Source organism: Panthera pardus, unplaced genomic scaffold (genome assembly GCF_024362965.1).
Source record: "Panthera pardus isolate Hobbes unplaced genomic scaffold, ASM2436296v1 HiC_scaffold_16, whole genome shotgun sequence".
Taxonomy (NCBI): Eukaryota; Metazoa; Chordata; class Mammalia; order Carnivora; family Felidae; genus Panthera; species Panthera pardus.
This window is the reverse complement of record NW_026526721.1, coordinates 22,700,334-22,724,592: the sequence shown is the minus strand read 5'-3', so window position 1 is coordinate 22,724,592 and position 24,259 is coordinate 22,700,334. Positions and strand designations below refer to the sequence as shown.

The window sequence follows — 24,259 nt, the reverse complement described above, 5'->3', positions numbered from 1 at the left end:
AAGGTAGCAAACAGAATTCTACAGAGAATGATAAGGATTTGAATAATGTTAGCAGTGTGTTTTGTTTAATGTGATGTTGCTTACTTATACCTAAATCCTGACCTCAAAATATTGTAGTCTCCCATTCTGTACTGAGTTCAAAATCATTTTGTAACTGCAGATCCATGTCCAAATTTCATGTCGCCCGCAGTTTTGTTTTGAAATTAAATTAATGAATTTAATCATACTCCAGTTTTGACAGTTGACTATTGATAGCAGGGTATGACAAAGCTGTTCTGAAAGAGCCAGAGCCATGAACTGAAATGTGGCCAACATTCTAGGTGTTTCATGAAACAGGAAGACTATAGAAGATGTGGAATCTGCAGTCATGACAGATAAAAAAACAAGCAGGAAGAATTAAAGGGGTTTTCAGAATACATTTGGCAGATCAGAGTAATGAGTAAAAGAAAGGGGATGAGTTTGATAAAGTAGAAACAAGAATACCTTGAACATGAGTCAAGACTCCCTCAGATTGGGAAATTTTTGAGATTTTTTTCCTGCTTCTGAACAATGAGGAACTGATTTCTCCAGGAGTTGTGGACTGTTTTTTATGTCACCTTATTAAATCTGGTGAATAATTGTTATACATTTAATTATATATTAAATAACACAGTTATTTATATTATATAATTATTGTACTTATACTACAATTACATTTTTTTAAAAAACTCACTATGTAAATGTTTAAAAGTTTTCATAAGTTTGGTTCATGTTAACATACAGTAAACTTTACTCCTTTTTTAAACTTTTTTTTAAAGTTGATTTATTATTGAGAGAGAGAGAGAGAGAGCACATGCACCTGGGAAGGGGCAAAAAGAAAGGGGGACAGAGGATCTGAAGCAGGCTCCCTGCTGTCAGTGCAAAGCCCCTTGTGGGACTGGAACTCAAAAACCATGAGATCATGACCTGAGCACAAGTCAGACGCTTAACCAACTGGGCCACCCAGGAGCCCCAACTTTACTCTTTTTTTTTTTAATTTTTACTGTATAGTCCTGTGAATTTTAATATATGCATATATTCATGTCCCACCACTACAATCAGTAAACAAATTTTTCCATCACCCCCAAACAAACAAAAGGGAAATTTTTTTCCCTTTGAAATTACATTTTCTACAACCTCTAAGCCGCAAAAAACCGCTAATTTCTTTCCTTCAGTACAATTTTGTATTTCAAGAGTATCAAATAAATGGAATCATCTAAAATCTAACCTTTTTGGAATATATTAATCCATTTAGGATAATAATGCCTTGAGATTTATCTAGTTGTTGCATGTACCCACTTCTTGCAATTGTAAATCGAGCTGCTCTAAACACGTGTGCAATATATTGTGTGAGCATCAGTTTCCTTTGTCTAGGGTAAGTACCTGAGAGTTAGGTTGCAGAGTCATATGGTAAGTGCATGCTTTTAACTTCATGGGAAACTGCCAAATCATTTTTCACAATGGCTGTGTAATTTTGAATTCTCTCTAATAGTGTGTAAGAAGTCAAGTTGCTTCTCACTCTCACCAGTGTGGATCTTTTCAGGTTTTTGTTTGTTGGTTGTGTGTGTGTGTGTGTGTGTGCTTTTTTTTTTTTTTTTTTGTATTTAATTCTACACTTCAAAATAGGTATGTAGTGAAATCTCTGTGGTTTTAATTTGCATTTCTGTAATGATATCGTGATGGTTTTATGCAGTAGCTAATGATAGCGTGCACCTTTTCATGTGCTTCTCATTTCTATATCCCTGTATACTCTTCAGTGAAATGCCTCTTTGAAATGTCTGCATTTCAGACATTCTCGGTGGATTATTTTTTTTCACTATTACAGTTTTAGAGTTCCTTACAAATTCTATAAATGCAGTTTTGCCCTCTAAACAGCTTCTTTAATGATGTGTCTTTTCATTTATTTTGCATTTTTTTTCTTATTGTTGAATTTAGATTGTCTTTATATATTTCGGATATTATTCCTTGCTCAGACATGTGATTCAAAGTACTTTCCTCCATGCTGGGGTTTATCATTTCATTCTCTTAACAAGTGTAATTCAGAAAGCAAAGTCTTTTAATTTTAATTTTAAATTCCAAGGACTAATCTTTTATGGACCATTCTTTTTGTGTCATGTTTAAGAACTCTTCACTTATCCCCAAGTCACAAGATTTTTCTCCCAAGTTTTCTACTTTAATGTTTTCAGTTTACATCTTTGATTCATTTGGGGTTCATTTTTGTATATGGTATGATTTCTATCCTCAGGTTCATGTATTTGCAAATGGAAATCCAATTATTTAAAAACCATTCTGAGGATACTATTGTTTCCTTTGCACTTTGCACTTTGTAAACTAAATTTTTAAAACTTTTGTTGTATTGTAAGCTGCTATTTATGGACTTTCTTTTCTGTTCCATTGACCTATGCACCTATCCCTGCACCATTATCATGCCTCCTCAATTGTGTAGCTTTTTACTCATACCTTAAAATCAGGGGGTATTATTTCTATGACTTTGTTCTTTTAGAAAAAACTTGTAAATTCTAGTTTATCTTCTACTTAAGCTTTAGAATTATTCTATCTTCAAAGCAATATACTGCTGGGATTTTAATGAGAATTGTGTAGTGTCTTGATAACAATTTTGGAAAATCTGACATTTTTTCTCAATGTTGAGTCTACAAATATACGGACTCTACAAATGGAGTCTACAAATAAATGAAGGTATGTTTCTTCATTTATGAAGGTATTTTTTTTCAACTCTTTAACATTTTTGTAGCTTTTAACATTTAGATGCCATATGTGACTTTTTTTTGATTAATCCTTAAGTGTTGTATTTTTGGAGCTATTGTATGTGGTTTTGTACATTTTAATGTTGGCTTCGGTTGCTCATTGCAAGTACGTATATGGAAAACAATTGTTTTTGTGTTTTTCTCATATCCTGTGATTGTGTTATGTACATTTATTAGTTCTAGCAGTGTTTTTACAGATTCTTGGATTTGCAATGAATACAACAATGCATCTGCAAGTTGGAAGAAATTTATTTCTTCCTTTTTAATTGTTTGCTTTTCATTCTTATTTCTCACTTAGTACTGTGTTAGCCTTCAGTATGATTTTTAAATAGGAGTGTTGAATGGAGACTTCCTTACTTGTCCCCAATCTTGGAAATAAAGTATTCATTGTTTTACCTGAACATGCATGTGTTTTGATTTGTTTTCAGTTTGTTCTGTTTTTCATTCTTCTGTTTACCCTTCCTTGCCTTCTTTGGATTATGTATTATTTAGCATTCTATTTTGTTTTATCTATTATGTTTTTGGCCATATCTGGTTTTTTTTTTTTCTGGTTGTTCATGTGATTACAATGTTCCTGTTTATGTTTGAACCAATATTTTACTATTTCAATTGAAATGTAGAAACTATCGCACCATATAGGTCCTTATATGCCTCTCTTATTTGTCTTAGTTGTCATCTGTATTATACCTGCATTCACTGAAAACCCCATTACACAATGTTAACCTTCTATTTTGAACATTAAACATATCTTTACAAAGATATTTACCATTTCTTTTGTTCTTTCTTCATCCTTGAAACTCCCTTTGATAAAATTTTTCTTTTGCCTGAAGAGTTTCCTTTTCTAATTCTTTTAAGATCAAACCTTCTAGTAGAAGATTTATTGTCTTTTATCTGAGAATGATAATGCATTATTTTACCTGCGTTTCTGAAGGATATTTTTGCTGGACATGGAACTTTATTTTGGCATATCTGTCTTTGTGGCACTTTAAAAATATTGTTTCCCCTCCTTTTGGCCTCCATGGTTTCTGATAAGAAATCTCCAGTTACTTGAATTATTGTTCTCCTGTAGCTAATATATCTTTTGTATTTCCGTATGTTTTGTTTTCAGCAATTTGATTATGTTGTGACTGGATATGAACATCTTTGAGTTTATGCCATTTGGTATTCAAGTCCATAGCTGGTTTTGAATTTATGGTTCGATGTCCTTTGCCATTTAAGAAGTTTTCAGATGTTAGCCCTGTAGATACATATACACATGTATACTTATATATGCATACATTTTTTATGGTGCTCTTTCTCCTTTCCTTCTTAGATTTGATGATATTTTGGTATTGTCTCACAAGTTCTTGAAGCTGTGTTCATTTTTTTCTTTACTTCCTCTGTTTTGAAGATTGGGTAATTTCTACTGATCATCCTTTCATGTTCAGAAACTCTTTCCTCTGTCGTATCGATCCAGCATATCCACGGTGTTTTATTGTTTAAGCATCTAGTTCTAATAGTTGTTTATTTTTAAATATATTGTCCATATTTGCAAGTTGTCTATCATTTCATTTATTTCAAGATAGTTCATTCTTACTTCAGTTTACTCTTGATTTTTGGAAAATGTTTAAAATAGTTGCCTTAAAATAGTTTTTTGATAATCCAACATATGTCAGCATGCCATTGGCATTTCCCATTAATATGAGATTTTCCTAGTTTTTCGTAGGTGAAAAATGTTTAGATTAAATACTGGATTTTGAATATTACATTATGAGATTCTGGGTGTTACTTCAGTCTATTGAGAATATTTATATTTTTATTTTCATAGACAGTCTGTTTAGGGGCGCCTGGGTGGCTCAGTCGGTTAAGCATCCGACTTCAGCTCAGGTTGTGATCTCATGGTCCGTGAGTTCAAGCCCTGCATCAGGCTCTGTGCTGAGAGCTCAGAGCCTGGAGCCTGTTTCAGATCGTGTGTCTCCCTCTCTCTGCCCCTTCCCCACTCATGCCCTGTCTCTCTCTGTCTCTCAAAAATGAATAAACGTTAAAAAAATTAAAAAAAAAAAACAGTCTGTTTAAATTCAGGCCACATATTGTGACCAGACTTCTGTGGTTTGTGGATTAAAAATCAGTTACATTTTCACAACTTTTGCATGTGTACCAATGACCATTTCAGTACCTTTGTGGTGATTTATCTCTTTAGTCCGTTCTCATACTCTTGGTACTGTTTAATATCAGATCTACAAATGCACAGCTGAGGGCTGAGGCCCAACTTTCATGAATACTGGATGCAATTACTTTTCCAAGCTCTTTCTACTCTGTTATCTCTCCCATAGTTTCCTGTTCTGCAAGTTTCCAGGTTTTGGGTTTTGTTTTTTGTTTTTTTTTTTTTTGTATGTTCATTTCTTTATTTTGATAGAGCACAAGCATGGGGAGGGGAAGAGAGAGAGGAAAGAGAGAATCCCAAGCAGGCTCCACACTGACAGCAGGAGCACTGATGCAGGTCTCGATCCCACAAACTGTGAGATCATGACCTCAACTGAAATCAAGAGACAGACACTCAACCCACTGAGCCACCCAGGTGCCCCAATATCTTTTTAATAAAGATATTAACTGAAATGATTTATAGAAGCTCATTTGATTGATACTCATTTGTCATCCTAGTGTGGCTCTGAACATTTAGCTTACACTTTAGGAGAAGTTTAACTACTTGCTTAACTTTTGACAAGAGTGTATTTAAAACCATATGTGTCTGCTTTAGTAAATGGGGCAACATTAAAGGACTTACAGAGGAAAAAAAGGAAAAGAGCCTTCAAATCTCCTTTCTTCCTGGCAGTCTATCACACATGCCAATTATGCTGGTCTTACAAAATTTGTTCTTTTAAAAAATATGTAATAGTAACTTCCCAAAATTGCAAGCTATATAATCATTTGATGGTTTGTTCTGATATTTATTCAGATATTATAGTAAACAGAACCATGTTTAACACCAGGATAACCCTTTCTTCCTAACATTTTTCTTATCATTAGCGTTACCTTCATTCCTGTTATATAAATGAGCCAAAGAAGACCCCCCACCTCCTATATTTGTCCTTATGTTGATTTCTTCTTCATATTCAGAGCATTGTTGGGACCAGCAGCTCAAAGCCTCATTAGCACCAAATTCAAATTTTTACACCCATTGTTTTAAATAATAGCCAAAATATGCATATTTTTAACATTTAGCATCAGTCCGCTTTGCACACCTTGGAAAAGTGCACTCGCACTCTGCTAGCTGTAGACAAGACAAACTCGGGGCCTAAACACGGCCCCATGCCACTGCTGCCCTTTGGAGTTCTGCTGTGCTGCTGAGTGACGTCACAGAGACACATAAGCCTCCCTCGCAAATCCACTTCGCCCAGGAGTTTCCTTGCACTCCTCCCACTCTGGGTGGTTCGCCCTCCCAAATATGCAGTCTCTGGAAGGGCTCCTGCTGCGAAGAATCCATACTTTAATGCGACTTGTCCACGCACCCCCCAAATAAAGCCCACTGTCTACTGCTCCCACTTTGTTGTCAGGTCTTTTCCTTGACCAGTCCTGAAATCCTTCAGCTGATCACATTTCCCAACAGCTTCATTTCTCTAGAATTTCTCAACTCTAGGAATAATGCTCTGAAACTTTATACATGTAGATTAATTTTAAACATACACGATGGGTTTGATTTTAAATTATTTTTCTTGGCCATTTTATAAGATTTCTCTTTAAATGCTAATTTGAATTACCAAATTGTATTCTATCTCATTTTGTCCCTCAGGTGACCTCAGAAGTTTTTGCCTTAGAACTCTTCATATTTGTAAAATTATTGTGGATTCCCCAAGGAATTTTTATGTAGGTCATATCTATTTATATGTGTCATATCAATATCGTATTAGGCATGAAAATGAGAAGTTTTTAAAATGTTTGATTAATTTATTTAAGTTTTAAGATGTTAAAAAATAAAAATTAAATAAATTTTAAGATGTTGATTTATGAACTGTCAAAAATAATAAGTATGTTAACCTAAATAGCATGTTAAAGAAAATAGCAACATTTTGAGAAATACAGTAAAACAGTGGCTTCTTCTTTTTTACATTAAAAAAATTTATGTTTGGGGTGCTTGAGTGGCTCAGTCGGTTAAGCATCTGACTCTTGATTTTGGTTCCGGTTGTGATCTCACAGTTTGTGGGATTCACCCCTGCATCGGGCTCTATGCTGACAGTGTGGATCCTACTTGGGATTCTCTCTCTCTCTCCCTCTCTGTGCTCCTCCTCCACTCGCTGTGTCTCATTCCCTCTCTCTTTCAAAATTAATAAACTTAAATTTTAAAAATTTTTAAAATTATTATTGAGGTATATTTGGCAGACAATGTCACGTTAGTTTCAGATGTACACTCAACTGATTCAACAATTATGTACATCACTCATTGCTCACCATGATAAGTGTCGTCATCCTCTGTCACTATACAATGTGATTATGATATTAGTGACTATGTTCCCTGCTGTACTTCTTATCTCTATGATTTATTTATCTTGTAACTAGAAGTTTGTACCTCTTCATCCTCTTCACCTATTTTAGCCGACTTCCCACCCACCTCCCTTCTGGCAACCATTAGTTTGTTCTCTGTATTTACTAGTCTAGTTTTTTTGTTTGTTTATTTGCTTGTTTGTTCATTTGGTTTTTTAAATAGTTTAGATATAAGTGAATTTATATGGCATTTGTCTTCTCAGTCTGACTTATTTCATTTAGCATAATACTCTCAAGTGTCATCCATGTTGTCACAGATGGCAAAATTTTATTCTTTTTTAATGGCTGAGTAATATACCACTATTCTTTATCCATTCATTCATCAGTGGACACTTAGGTTATTTCCATATCTTGGCTATTGTAAATAATGCTGCAGTGAACAGAAGAGTGCATTTATCTTTTTGAATTAGTATTTTCATTTTCTTTGGGTAAAAACCCAGTAGTGAAATTACTGGATTATATAATATTTCTATTTTTAATTTTTTTGAGGAAACTCCATACCATTTCCATAGCATTTGTACCAATTTACATTCTGACCAACAGTGCCTGAGGATTCCCTTTTCTCCACATCCTCACCAACACTTGTTATTGTCTTTTTGATACTAGCCATTCTGACTGGTGTGACGTGATACCTCATTGTGGTTTTGACATGCATTGTGGTTTTGATTTCTCCCACGATTAGTGATTGTGAACATCTTTTCATGTGTCTGTTTGCCATCTATATGTCTTCTTTAGAAAAATGTAAATTCAGGTCCTCTGCCCGTCCTTAAATCAGATTGTTTGAAGTTTTGGTGTTGAGTTGTATAAGTTCTTTATATATTTTTTCATACTAACCCCTTATTGGGTACATCATTTACAAATACTATATGAATATGTCTCCTCAGACAAAGAAAGCAAAAGCAAAAATAAACTATTGGTACTACATCAAAATAAAAAGCTTTTGCATAGTAAAGGAAGCCATCAAGAAAACAAAAATTCTCTTATCAGTTGCTGCATTCAATCTTTTGTAATATATTTTTAAACCTGAGAAAAAGACTTTTTTAGATCAGGAAATTATTGAACTTTTCCTCCATTAGCATAGTCCAGTAACTGGGAATGGGAAAATTGTGAGAATTTTGCAGGAGAAATTCATTTTCACACAGATATATGGCTGGTAAAATGGAAGGCATCATAAGACCCCATGAATGGGTTTTGAGGACTTCTGGGGTCCTTGAAACATACTCTGAGGATTAAAGAATATTGCTGATCATACAGTATACTCATAAAGCATAAAAATAGCCATGTTTAATCACGAAAATATCCTCTAATGTGTCTAAAATTTTCAGACTTTTTTTTTTTGACAAGAGTTATCTTTCACATTAACTTTGGCCCTTTATTTAGTTATCGCCTCTTAACATGGAAACAAAAAGAAATTCAAAATAATGCTTTCCATGCTTCGAACTTTAATTTTTCACTTGGATTTTCTTTAATAAGGGTTGTAATGCTTTTAGACCTATAGCTATGAATTAACTTCAGGAAATTATCTGATAATTATCTCCTTTAACTTTTATTGTTTTATTTTCTTACTTGTTCATTTATATATTTTTTTCTGATTATAAAAATAATACACAGTTGGGGTAGAAAACTGGAGTAATGACCACTGAGGGCAATTTGATTTAGTCTTCTTCAGTCAAGATTACATATTCTTTTAGTCTCTGACGTATCAATTTTACTTCTAGATAATTAACTGGTACATTGGTTGCAGTAGATAAGATTGTAGTAGATAAATATTTGGATATCCTCAGGAGATATAACATGTGGCCAATAGTTCATCCACAGGGTAGAAGACTGTGCAATACGAACAGTTTTGAGGAAGTACTCTACATAGTGACATGAATATATTCTTTACATGCATTATTAATTTGAGAAAAGAAGCATGGTACAGAATATGGTATATTTTGTGGAAAGAAGAAGTAAACATAAAATTATGTGCTAATAGTTGCATAAAAATACAAATAATCAAGTGGTTAACAAGGAAAAGAGTAAGGTCTAGAATTTTCCTCTTAATTTTATTTTATTTTTGAACCTGTGAATGTGATCTACTTTAAAAGTCAAATTAAAAGAACATAAAAATCAGATTTATTTGGCAAAATTTGGAAAATATAGGAAAACATAAATTATGCAATAAAGTTCTCATTAACATTTTCACATTGTTTTTATACTTTCCACTGAAAGCAGTATTTATTTGCCCAAATACCAGATATTTTTCATATTAGAGTTTACTAAGAATTTGAAATGCCAATGGAAACATTTTCCTTGAGTTTTTTTTTTTTTTAATAAATATAATGGGCCAGTTTGATCCTATTTTGTAAACTGATATCAAATAAAACTCTTACTGTTTCACTCAGATAGGATTGATTTTAGAACTCAATACTCAACAGATAATTGTAATTATATTACTATTTTACTGTATTCCCATATTGCAGCATATGCCCACCAATTATTTGCCAATTCTCAATCAAGTATATGAAAAAATATTGATTGGATTTTATGCAAGACAGTAATAAGTATGCTGACACTCCACATTAGAAACCACTGTTTATTTGAAAAGAACTGACTACAATGCTTAGTCTGCTGTAACCAAGAAGCTAGATTTTTTCCAAATTAAATTATACAATTAATTAGCTTTTCTTTATGTTAATCATTTGACATTCTGTATTTGTGAAAATTTTGTTGTATTCCAAAGAAAACTTATTTTTACCAAGTAGCACTTTAAATTAACCATCCTCATAAACATAAGAGGAAGGATTATTACAAATAACCAGAATCAATGAAGATTGAGAGGTGTGGGGCACCTGGGTGATTCAGTCTGACTCTTAATTTTGGCTTAGGTGATGATCTCGTGGTTCATGAGTTCAAGCCCACATCGGGCTCCATGCAGGCAGTGTGGAGTCTGTTTGGGATTCTCTCTCCCTCTCTCTGTGCCCCTCCCCCTCATCTCAAAATAAATAAACATAAAGAAAAATAGAAAAAAAAAGAAAAAAAATTGAGAGGTGTTAGATGATATAATAACCTGTGAAGCAGAGCAAAACAAACAAATAAAAATAGAACAAATAAAAAAAATGCACACATGAGACATTGAGACATAATAAGACTACTGGAAAGTAATGATGATCAAAATCATGATGAGAATGCATTGTCCATAATTTAAATATCTTATTCCATAGGGAGAGTCTACATAATATTAAAATATCAATCATTTTTTTTTACTATATGATATCATAAGCAATTAAGTATATGAAAAATTGCTGAAGAGGTAAGTTGCAGAATGAGGATACTTGCTTCCATATCAAAGAAGGAGTCTTAGAATAAAAATTAAAAAAATACAATTTTCTAGCATCCCTGAATACTATGAATCAAGTTTGCATAGGTGGCTTCTTGGTTGGTTCATTTTTCTCTCTTCAGTGCTTATATAAAGTAGAAAGAACCATGTGTTAATGAACTCATGGAAAAACCTGAGGAAAGAATTTAAGTTATGTTCCATATACATTGAGACCAACAATATAGAATATTAAAAATACCAGGTACTTTAGGGGTGCTTGGGTGGCTCAGTTGGTTGAGCATCCAACTTTGGCTCAGGTCATGATCTCATGGCTCATGGGTTAGAGCCCCACTTCAGGCTCTGTGCTGACAGCTCAGAGCCTGGAGCCTGCTTTGGATTCTGTGTCTCCCTCGCTCTCTGCCCCTAACCCACTCACATGCTGTCTCTGTCTCCCTCAAAAATGAATAAACATTAAAAAATACCAGGTACTTAAGCATGAACATAGACTATTTCTTCTCTTGGCCAAGGACTAAGATAGCTTATGTGACTTTTTTTCCCCTTCTCTTATTTTTCATTTTGGTAAAAATCACATAGCATAAAATTTATGATCTTAACCCATTTAAAGTATAAGTTATGTGGCATTAAATATGTTCATAATGTGCACCATCCAGCACCATCCATCTCTGTAATTCTTTTCCTCTTGTAAGACTGAATCTCTGTACCCATTTAACAATAACTTCCTATTCCCTTCTTTCACCTCCTGTCCTCTCCATATTTTCCCTGTTATTCCCCCCTCCCAAGAGCTCCTAGCAACCACCATTTCAAGTTCTGTCTCTATAATTTTGACTATTCCAAGTACATAATAAGTGGATTCATAGAGTATTTGTCTTTCTGTGACTGGTATTTCACTTAGCATAGCATCCTAAAGGTTCATCCATGTAAAGTATATGTCAGAATTAACTTTTTAAAATTTTTTTCTTTTTTTTTAATTTTAGAGAGAGAAATGGAAAGTGGGCGAGAGGAGCAGAGAGAGAGAGAGAGAGAGTATCTTAAGCAGTCTGCACACTCAGCACAGAGCCCAGAACAGGGCTAGATCCCATGACCCTGAGATCATGACCTGAGCCAAAATCAAGAGTCAGATGTTCAACCAACTGAGCCACCCAGGCTCCCCTTAACTTTATGAATAGTATTCCATTCTGTGCATATAACACATTTTGCTTATCCATTTATTCATTTACGGATATTTGTATTGCTTCCACTCTTAAATATTGTGAATAATGCTGCTATGAAGATGGCTATACAGATACCTGTTTGAGATATTGCTTACAACTTACCTTCCATGCCTCCCTGTGGAAGCTGCAAGCCTACCATAGACTCCAGAGATCCAAGATAGTTACATTAGACAGATTCTGTCTGTGCAATTGCTGCCTAGGTAGGGAGACAGATGCCTGGTGCTGACTATTCTACGATCTTTTTCAAATCCTCCCTTACGCTAATTTCTGAATGCCACACAGCCTTAAGAGTGTAAGCAAGGAAAAGTAAATAAGAAAGGACCATGAGTCTTCATGTTAGTAGTCCTCTGCCAGAGAGAGGACATACATGTGAATTTATTTGATGACATACATTTTGGCCAGATCTGATTAATCAATGTGTTATAAAAGAGTAGCTTTCCTGACAGTGGTGGTGATTGGGGATTGGGAAGTTGTTTTCCTTATCCTGAATAAATTTGGAGGGATTATTGTTCTGATCAACTTGAATCACGTGAGTATTCCATGCTTAGTACAATGTTCTTCATCTTCTGAGACATATTTAGGGACAGTGCATAGGGGAAGACTGCAAGACACAGAAGGCAAATGGACGCTGGATGTCATTGTTGATGCAAGTGAATTAAGCCATCAAATTAGAGGTATCTTTGGTGCCTCTGCAGCCAGCAAAGGGAATTAATTGTAACATGAAGGTGGGCCAAAACCTTTGTCTAAGTGAGTTCTGGAGCCACTTCCCTACACGTTCTCATGTGTCTTGAAGCTGAAGAATGAAAACCGAAATTTATCAGAAAGGATTGACTACATAATATACACAATATAAATCTTTGTAAAGTTATTAGAACTAGATATTTCGGATATAGTCAAATACAAAAAAAAAGTATTTTTAAGAAGGTAAAATAGAGTAGAAAAAACATACTACATATGGGTCTTATGAGACAAGAAATTTGGATGAAATATAATTGTAATCCCTTTTAAAATTGTTTAATCCAACTCAATAGCAAATTCTGAACCAAAGATAATATACGTAAAAGTGCTCTATAGTCTAACACAGCGGCTAACAAATTCCCTGCACATCTTGGCATCAGAACTAGTGAAAGCTTCTGCAGGTTTTGAGGCTATTATCCTTCAGAATAGTTCTGGAATTACTCTTCAAATTACTACTGTATAAATATGCAATAGTAATATTGTTCTACAAGTGCACACTCTAAGTAAGAACACCCATTTCATTAGTAGAGCTACTGTATCATAACATGTAAACATTAAGATTTGTCAGTTCTTGCAGATCATCTTGCAGTTCAGTTTATAGAAAAGAGAATTATGATAAGGAACAAATAGTTTGTTTAAGCGAGTAACAGTCATAGGACAAGAACTGGAGCATGTGATTCTCCGATTGGAGGTGTTTCTATTTACACAAATACTTTGCTCTAGAGAGGATTTCTATTAAGAAGTACATTTTCATTGTAATTATTTAATGGTTAAAATATTTATTGTTGTAATAAAAATAGTGACAGTGTTCTTGCACCTATGTTTATCATAAGAAAAGGAAAGGCAATACATTTTGATTAAAGTGTTCTTTTCCATAATTACAAAAGAAGGAAAACTAGATACAGAAAGTCAAATTTCAATGTATTTAAAATGCAGAGTTAATGTCTGAAAAAAAGTCCATCCTATTGTAATACGTGTAATTATTATGTTATTTTAGAGACAGCATGTCAGATCATGTACCTTGTATTTAAATTCATAAAGGCAGAGACTTGATTTATTGCGCTTAATTGCTAAGATACATATCAGTTCCTATCTGCACCATCAGCATCAACAATACAGCATGAATGCTGACCTGAATGCTGTTGTAGCAATAAATGAGATATTTAGTTATTATCACACTTTTTTTTAATGTTTATTTATTTTTGAACAACAGAGTGTGCGTAGGGGAAGGGCAGAGAGAGAGAGGGAGACACAGAATCTGAAGCAGACTCTAGGCTCTAGGCTCTAGGCTCTGGGCTGTCCGCACAGACCCTGTTGTGGGGCTCGAACCCACAAATGCGAGATCTTGACCTGAGTCAATGTCAGATGCCTAACCAACTGAGCTACCCAGGCACCCCAGTTGTTATCACACTTCTAAATATGTAAAAAACAATTCTACTAATATAATTAATTTTAAGAGCATCATTTTGTCATTTAATTGAAAATCATAAAAGCGTGCATTAAATCAAAATTTATGCTGTACTTTGAAATTTAGTTTCTATTATGGATGCTATTGATTTGTTTATTGCAAACAGTACATTTTAGTAACAGTTTCAACATGTCCGAAATGTGCAGCATATACAGTTTTTGCAATGTAATTAGTTAGAAATTGGGGAAGCTTAATTTTTAAAATTGAATTGTTCATGAAAATCTATTTCATACTCTCTATGTCTTGAGCAGTTTCTCTTCATAAAATGTTCTATAGTTGTGTGAAGAAATTAAGTGCAGTTAATCAGAAAGAACATTATGGTTTGACACCTAATTTGAAAGCCCTGTCTTGAAGCGGTGAATAATTGCTTATAGAATTACATATACCGATGAGAACTCAAATAGGAAATCCATTTATGCTCCAAGTAGATCTCAGTATTGATGTAAGTCAGGATAGTATTGTCTGTCTTTTTCTGAGAAATATTTCAAAAAAGTATACATATAAATTGGTTAAAATGTCTACTTTCTTGTTTAGTTTGATAGATTAAAAATAGTACAATAGCATTAGAACGAATTATCTCATTATTGTACATGGCACGCAGATCAGTGGTCTTAAAGTTATTTTACTGTGCAACCAAGTCAGTCCTGTTGATATAAATACAGACGTAAACAATAAAGTTTTAAAGCTTAAAATTAGCAACAACAAAAAGTACCTGTAAGAAAGTCCCAATGGTGTTTATAAAATGTTTTTCATCTCTATTTAATCTGTGTTCATCTCTTTTTTCAGTGCCGCCAGCGATCACAATGCCTCAGAAATCCTTTAATGCCACAGCAGAGAGAGGAGAAGAGATGACATTATCCTGCAGGGCCTCTGGCTCTCCCGAACCCTCTATCTCCTGGTACAGGTAGGTTACAGATACATATCCTTCTGGCTTGTGTCCAGGATCAATCTCATGGAAAAATATTTCTGATCTTATTTTATCAAGAATAAGAGCATTCTTTGGAGTTTCATTTGAAGTTTATGACAGTTTTGTTTTTAGTTAAATTGTAAAAGAGATTAACAGAGTGATTTAACCCAAGTCAAAGACTACACCCATTGCACTGGTTATTCTTTCTAGAATGCAGGCTTCTGCCCAAAATGGGCCCAAGGACGCCTATGACTGATTCAGCCACATTAATGTTACAGCTAGAGACTATATGGAAATAGGAATGCTAGCATTAATGGCACCATTGTTGTATGTATATAAAAGTGTATTCTATTCAATTCAATTATATATTTTCTTTATGGACTGTATTATTCAGAAAAAAAGCTAATTATGTGCAGTTAAATTTTCATAAATTTAATGTCATTTTTAAAAAGCTTACTTCATCAAATGAATAAACACTCTATCCTAAGTCCATTCTTTAACAGTTTACTTATATATATATATATTTTTAGAATTGTTAAATGTTACTTCATTTTTATTAACATCAAACAGATATCAACGTTGTCATTCTTTTAGGTTGTGGCTTTAACTGTTAAAAGGGAGACAATGAAACTTTACAGATGGACAATTTTATAAATTCATACTAGTTATTAATTCAGGTTACTACTTAAGCATAGCTACAAATATTTATAGAATCTCTTCTACACTTCACAAACCAAATAGTGTAAGAATAATCACAAGAAAACAATAAGTAAAAATATATTCCACATTGTCAAAAATGGGCCAATTGTAAGGATTAGGTTTAAAAAAATATTAAAGAAGAATAATTGCAATCCAATTTTATTTTATTCTGTCACTTCCTGAACATTTACTGATATTCTGCAACTTCCAAACCTTTATCCATTTAATATAGCAGGTAGCAATAAACGAGATATTTCTTTAAATAGGTGTTTTTAGATGTTCTTTGCAAACTGATTCCTTTGTAACATAATGTTGGTATTTTTAAAAGGATTACACATCAAACATTAACATATTCACCCCAGATAATAATCATGTATCTCAGAGACTTCTGGTTTCTAGTGTGTATCTTAAAGAGTCAATATTACATCTAATTGCAGCACAGAAAAGCTCTTGGACCATTCATTACAATGAACAAATATTGTTCTAGAATCTCATTCTCATCATTATATCTTTCCAGAGAGACTTCCTTCTGTTTAAATTTCTGTCTTAAAGTTCAACATTTGTTCAAAATTCTCATATTTAAGTGGAAACGTAATTATCATACAGGCTAGAATAAATCAGATTCTGAGGCTAACATAATAAATCATTTAAATCTACATTTTTTAATCTTTATATCTTCATATGACATTAGCTTAATGTCTATAATGGTGTAAATAATAATTGTTCTATTCTCTGGATATTTAATATATAATGGGCGAATGGAAGTATATGGTAGTGACATTGACAGAGTGAAAATTAGCATTAGAAGTTTTTATTTTGACATATTTATGTAGGGCTATAAGCATGTTATCCTTGCTAAAAAAAAATGTAAAATACTATAAACATTAAGTAATGTAGGGAAGCAGCCCAGCGAGAAGGATCCAGTACCTGGATCCAGTACCTGTTGCACAGAGATACTATATCCAAGGGAAATAAGTGCAGCCTATAAGGGAAATAGTTGAGGACCAAACAGTGGGGAAAAATAAGAAGTTTTCACAAAGATAATCAGGAACACTTGGTGACATGAAAGCTAAAGTGGGAGAAAGGGCAGCTACTCTAAAATATCTCTCCCCTTGTGCCATTCAAATGGTTCTTCTACATCTGTTGAAAATACCATATGGATTTTTAGCATTAAGCCAGTTAGATCAGTGAATTCCATTTTTTTCCAAATGTTAAAATAATTTTGCATTCCTTGGATTACACCCACTTGATTATGCTATATTGTCCTTTTTATGTATTGCTGGAGTTACTATGCAGATAATTTGTGAAAATTGCCACATTCACGGTTATGAGAGATATTGTTTTATTGTGTTCTTATTCTTGACTTGTTTGGGATCAGGGAAACACTGAATTCATAGAATGAGTTAGGGAAGTGTTTCCTCTTTGGTTTTCTGATAGAGTTTGTATATAATACTAACTATTTTTTACTTAAATATTTGGGAAAATTTACAGTGAAACCACCTGTGTTAGAACTTTTCTTGTGTAGAGGTTTAACTACAAATTCAAGTTATTTCACAGATCTGGGTCTATCCCAGGAATACCTTTGTCTTTAGTGGTCTCTTGTGATGTATATCTTTTCAGCAATGTGTCCATTTCATTCCAGTTGTTTTTACTAGCTTTAAGTCATTTACAGTATTCCCTTTCTATACTTTTTTTACTTTTCAAAATTTTTACTTAAATTCTAGTTGGTTAACATATAGTGTAAAATTGGTTTCGGGTGTAGAATTTAGTGATTCATCACTACACCTAACACCCAGTGCTCACCACATGTGCACACCTTAATACCCATCACACCCATTTAGCCCATCCCCACCCACCTCCCTCTAAACACCCTGTTTGTTCTCTGTTGTTAGAGTCTCTTAATGGTTTGTTTCCGCCCCCCTTTTTTTGTTTTTGTTTTTTCCTTTCCTATATGTCCCTCTGTTTCATTTCTTTAATTCCACATATGAGTGAAATCATATGGTATTTCTGTAATGGCTTATTCCACTTAGCATAATACACTCAAGCTCCATCCATGTCATTGCAAATGGCAAGATTTCATTTATTTGATGGCTGAGTAATATTCCATTTTACATATATACCACAACTTCTTTATCCATTCATCAGTCAGTGGACATTTGGGCTCTTTCCGTAATTTGGCTATTATTTATAAGGCTGCTGTAAACATTGGGGTGCAAGTGCTCCTTCAAACCTGTTCTTGTAATGTTATTTTTGACATTGGTTATTTAGAATGTTGTTAATTTGTTTCCAAATATTTGAGTATATTTCATATATATTTCTGCTACTAGTTTCTAACTGAATTTCTTAATTGTCATAAAACATACTTTGTATAATATCAATTTGCTTAAATTTATTGGGTCTCATTTTATAATCTAAATTTTTAAATGTTCTTTGTGCACTTGAAAAGAATATATATTCCACTGTTGTATGGAGTAGTCTCTAAATATCAAATAGGTCAGCTGGTTGATTAATATTGTTCACATCTTCTATATCCTTAATGATTTTACAAGCATTGTCTATTTTTCTGTGCTCAGTTCTCTCTGTTTTGTTTCATGTCTTTTGAAGCTCTGGTATGTGTTTATACATTTATCAACATCATATCAATATTATAAAATTATTAAAGGAATTTTTTTAGGAATAAAATGATATCAGATAGAACTTTCAGCCCTTTTTTTTGTTTTTGCAAATTTTTAAGTCTTCAAGTTCACTAAATTATATTGATATATTTTCAAAATTGTTGATTATTTTTCTTTTGTAATGTTTAATCTACTTTCAGATCCACCAGAGTATTTTTCATCCTTCTATTTTTTATCTCTACACATTTGATGGAGGACTTTATTTCCAAGGCAAATTGGTATATAGCATTATTAGTTTCAGGTGTAAATCATAATTTGATTTTCATATAAATTTCAAAGTGATCACCATAGTGAGTCTAGTTACCATCTGTCACCATGCAATTGATTCCCTTCACCCATCTCACCCACCCTCTAATTCCTTTACCCTCTGATATCTACCAATCCATTCTCTGTATCCAGGAGATAGTTTTGTGTTATTTGTTCACTTGTTTTATTTTTCAGCTTCCACATGTAAGTGAAATCATATGGTATTTATATTTCTCTGTCTGACTTGTATCACTTAGCATAACACATTTAAGATCCATTTGTGTTGTGAAAAATGGCAAGATTTGCTTCCTTTTTATGGGATTTTTCCAGTTTTTTTTTCTTGTAACTGATTTCTAGTGTCATACCATTGTGGTTAGAAAAGATGCTTGGTGTGTGAAATATCTTCTTAAATTTATTGAGACTTGTATGTAGCCTAATGCCATTTATCCTGGAGAATGTTCCATGTCACTTGAGAAGAACATGTATTCTACTACTTTTAAATAGACTGTTCTGTTTATATCTATTAAGTCCATCTGGACTAATGTGTTGTTTAAGGCCAATTTTTCTTATTGATTTTATGTCTGGATGATAGATCTGTTGGTGTAAATGGGGTATTAAAGTCCTCTACTCTTATTGTCTTGCTGTCAATTTTTACCTTTAGGTCTCTTAATACCTGCTTTATATATTTAGGTATTCCTATATTGGGCACATAATTATTTACAAATGTTATATCCTCATTTTGTAATGACCCCATTACCATTACTTAATGCCTTCCTTGTTACATGTGTAGTACTTGTTTTAAAGTCATCATTTTGTCTGATATAGTATAGCTTTGTTTTCATTTTAATTTGCATGGAATATCTTTTCCTATCCCTTCACTTTGTTTTTTTAACTATTATTTTATTTTAGAAAGAGAGAGAGAGCACATGTGAGTTGAAGAGAGGGGCAGAGGGAGAGAGATAATTTTTAAGCAGGTTCCATGTTCAGCATGGAGCCTGATGCTGGGTTCAATCTCTCATGACCCTGAGATCATGACATGAGCCTAAATCAAAAGTCAGATACTTAAGCAACTGAGCCATCCAGGCATCCCTCGATCCCTTCACTTTAAATCTCTGTGTCCTTAGATCTGAAGTGAGTCTCTTATAGACAACACATCAATAGGTCTTGTTTTTTTCCATTTAGTCACTTATCTTTTGATTGGAGAATTTAGTCCATTTGCATTTAAAGTAATTATTGATAGGTATGTACTTATTGCCTTTTTTTTTCATTGTTTTCTGAATGGTTTGTAGTTCCTCTCTGTTCCTTTCTTTTTTCTCTTGCTCTCTTCCCTTGTGGTTTGATACTTCTTTATAGTGTTGTGTTTAGATTACTTTCCCATTATCCTTTGTGTGTCTACTAGGGTTCCCATATAACAGACAGTGTAGCATTTTGTTCTAAGTTGATAGCAACATAATTTTGAATACATATTAGACTCTAGATTTTTATTCCCCCACCACATGTTTTGTTTCTGATGTTATATATTACATCTTTTGTGTGTGTGTATACCTTAACAAATTATTATAACTATAGTTGATTTTACATTTGTTTTTTAACCTTCCTTGTAAATTTTTAAGTGGTTGATCCACTATATTTACTGTAAATTTGGCTTTTCCAATCAGATATTTAGTTTCATATATTTTCTTTTACTAGTTAGTACCTTTTATTTTCAGCTTGAAGAAGTACCTTCAACATTTCTTGTAAGGCTGGTCTAATGGTATGAAATCACTTAACTTTTGGTTGTCTGGAAAACTATCTCTCCTTTATTTTGAATGATAGCCTTGCTGGGTAGAATATTCTTGGTTGGCAATCTTTCCTTTCAGCACTTTGAATATATCATGCCACTTTCTTTTGGCCTGAAGAGTTTATGCTGAAAAATCAACTGATAGTCTTATAGGTAATTTTATGATAGTCTTTATATGTATCATGTTGTTCTCTTGCAAACTTTAAGATTTTCTCTTTTTCTTTAACTGTTAACATTTTAATTATAATGTGTCATGATGTGGATCTCTTTGGTTTCATCTTCTTTGGAACTCTTTGTTCTTTCTGGGCCTGGATGTCTCTTTCCTTCCCTAGGTTGGTTAAATTTTCAGCCATTATTTCTTAAAGTATCCATTTCTCTTTCTCTTCTTCTAGCACTCTATAATGTGAATGTTATGCCACTTGATGTTGTCCCATAGTTCCCATAAACTATCTTCACTTTTTAAAATTCCCTTTTTATTGTTGTTTTTTTAGTTGTTCTCTTTGGGTGAGTTCCACTGCCCTGTCTTCCAGGTTGCTGATGTGTTCTTCTGACTCATCTAAACTGCTGTTGAAATTCTTTAGTTTAGTTTAGTGTATTTTTTTTAGTTCAGTTATTGTATTCTTCGGTATTGTGACTTCTGTTTGACACTTTCTTACATGTTCTGTCTCTTTGTTTGAAGTTCTCACTGTGTTCATCTATCCTTCTTCCAATTCGGTGAACATCTTTATGACCATTACTTTGAACTCTTTGTCAGGTAAATTACTTATCTCTCTTTTATCAAGGATTTTTTTTTTCTTTTCTGGGTTTTATCTTGTTTTTCTTTTTTCTTTTGGAGTGTATTCTTGCTTTCCAATTTTCCTTTTCTCCATCATATTTTTGTTTCTGTGTATTAGATGGAACAGCTACCTCTCCCATTCTAGAGGAGTGCCCTTGTGCACATGATGGAACTATGATTCAACCTTGCCTGAGTTCTTGGTTGACTCTTACACATTTGTGCTTATCTATGTAGCATAATTTATTTTTAATAAGGTAGAACCCATGGGCGGAATGGGAAGCTTGCTATTGCAGGGCCCAGGGATACACAGCATGTGGGAAGAGTGAGCCTGCTGGCTTCAGAGAGGCTGTGAGGGAGCCCAGAGGGAGCCCAGAACAAGAGTGAGCCAACTGGAAATAATAAGACTGGCAGAGCTCATGGGCAGGGCAAACCAGGCAGCTGCAGTAGGACTGTGGGAGAGCACAGGGGTGGAGAAGCCCTACAACACTAGAAATATTGAGTGAGAATTTAAAAATGGTGCCGACCAGCATCTTCTCCTCTGGAGAAAGTCCTACAAGGTCCCTGTGTCTCCAGCACATTCTTGAACATTAGCTGATGAATCTCCATTGCATATAGAAAGGTGCTTTCAAAACTGCATTTTTTTGTAGATTCCTGGCATGAGTAAGTCTGGGTAAGACTTTTTTTAAAAGCAAACTTTTCATTTTCCATAGCCTTTTGGATGTCCTGGATGTAAGCCCTTTTGCTTTGCAGAGTCAGCTGTTTTTGGGTGTTCATTTCTATAGTGTAGGTCCCAAGGTTTGGGGTGCCTGATATAGGGTATAAAACCTTCACTTCTCAACGAGAAACTGTTATTTTAACAGTATTTTCTCCTAACTTGATAATCTATGTCATTTCTGGATCTATTAATTGATTGAATTTTCTCTTTGTTATGCGTCATATTTTCCCAGTTATATACTATCCTGGTAATTTTTGATTGGGTGCAGATATTAAGGATTTTATGTTTTGGAGTGGTGATTGTTTTTGTATTTTCTTACTTTGTTTTTAGATACAGAAATAGCTTGAGAAAAGTTTGATGTTTTGAAGATTGCGTTTAGGCTCTTTTAGTGCAACTACAACCTGGGATTAATATGCTTCTGTTATTGAGGCAATATTCTTCTAAAAGGGGTGACCTGGGGCGCCTGGGTGGCTCAGTCGGTTGAGCGTCCGACTTCGGCTCAGGTAACGATCTCGCCATCCGTGAGTTCGAGCCCCGCGTCAGGCTCTGGGCTGATGGCTCAGAGCCTGGAGCCTGCTTCTGATTCTGTGTCTCCCTCTCTCTCTGACCCTCCCCCGTTCATGCTCTGTCTCTCTCTGTCTCAAAAATAAATAAATGTTAAATAAAAAAAATAAAAATAAAAATAAAAAAAATAAAAGGGGTGACTTAATGTCCTGCATTTTAGGAAATTTCTCTACTCTGGATGGTTGAGATGCAAATTATTCCTGGTTCTGGGATTGTTGTGCTTTATCTTTTCCAATGGTTATTTCCCTTTCTTTGGAAGGTCTTACTGGCATGCAATTACTGATAAGTATTCAGTTAAAAATTGGTTAGGAACACATTGCAGATCTCTCTACTATCTTTCTTGTGTAGCTCTTTTTTCTTACATTCACTGATCCACAAATTCTAGCTACATTAACCACTTCCTACTGGGAACTCTCCCTAGCTGTGTTTGGGCTCTCCCTCTGTGAGCCGCAGCCTGGAAACACTCTTCAAGTACCAGGATATGGTGGTCTTCTGAGGTCACTGTCTTGAGCTACTTGAAAACTATCATTTAATCTGTGTCTAGTGTTGTTTGCTGTTTACAATGAGAGGGTATATATGGTTCCCTGTTACTCCATTGTGGTTGAAAGTGGAATTATCCTCCTTTCTTTATCATTTCCACTAATTCCATAATTCCATGATTCATTCTCTTTCTCTTTCCTCTCTGTCTCTCTCTCTCTTTAATCTACATCCAAGTTAGTTACCATAGAGTGGAACAATGATTTCAGGGGTAGATTCCTTAATGCCCCTTACCCATTTAGCCCATCCCCCCTCTCCCACAACCCCTCCAGTAACCCTCTGTTTGTTCTCCATATTTAAGAGTCTCTTATGTTTTGTCCCCATCACTGTTTTTATATTGATTTGCTTCCCTTCCTTTATGTTCATCTGTTTTGTATCTTAACGTCCTCATGTGAGTGAAGTCATACGATATTTGTTTTTCTCTGACTAATTTCGCTTAGCATAATACCCTTTAGTTCCATCCATGCTGTTGAGATTGGCAAGATTTCATTCTTTTTGATTGCCAAGTAATACTCCATTGTGTATATATACATATATATATATATATATATATATGTATATATACACATTCTACATCTTCTTTATCCATTCATCCACCAGTGGCGATGGACATTTGGGCTCTTTCCGTACTTTGGCTTTTGTTGATAGTGTTGCTATAAGCATGGGGGCGCATGTGTCCCTTCGAAACAGCACACCTGTATCCCATGGATAAATGCCTAGTAGTGAAATTGCTGGGTCATAGGGTAGTTCTCTTTTTAGTTTTTTGAGGAACCTCCATACTGTTTTCCAGAGTGGCTGCACCAGCTTGCACTGCCACCAACAATGCAAAAGAGATCCTCTTTCTCTGCATCCTCGCTAACATCTGTTGTTGCTTGAGTTGTTAATGTTAGCCATTCTGACAGGTGTGAGGTTGTATCTCATTGTGGTTTTGATTTGTATTTCCCTGATGATGAGTGATGGTGAACATTTTTTCATGTGTCGGTTGGCCATCTGCATGTCTTCCTTGGAGAAGTGTCTATTCCTGTTTTTTGCCCATTTCTTCACTGGATTATTTGTTTTTTGGGTGTTGAGTTTGATAAGTTCTTTATAGATTTTGGATACTAACCCTTCATCTGATATGTAATTTGCAAATATCTTCTCCCATTCTGTCGGTTGCCTTTTAGTTTTGCTGATTGTTTCCTTCGCTGTGCAGAAGCTTTTTATTTTGATGAGGTTCCAGTAGTTCATTTTTGCTTTTGTTTCCCTTATCGCTGGAGACGTGTTGAGTAAGAAGTTGCTGTGGCCAAGATCAGAGAGGTTTTACCTGCTTTCTCCTCAAGGA

The 24,259-nt window shown here is 34.2% G+C and overlaps 1 protein-coding gene across 3 annotated transcripts in view; it reads left to right on the top strand.

Annotated features, from left to right (window-relative positions):
• Window positions 1–24,259, top strand: part of NCAM2 (neural cell adhesion molecule 2) — a 518,606-nt gene that overhangs the window by 320,249 nt on the left and 174,098 nt on the right. For all 3 annotated transcript variants that reach the window (XM_053903178.1, XM_019467773.2, XM_053903179.1), the window contains one exon: window positions 14,827–14,944. In XM_053903178.1, coding sequence (XP_053759153.1) covers window positions 14,827–14,944 — 118 coding nt within the window. The remainder of the gene's footprint in view (window positions 1–14,826; window positions 14,945–24,259) is intronic.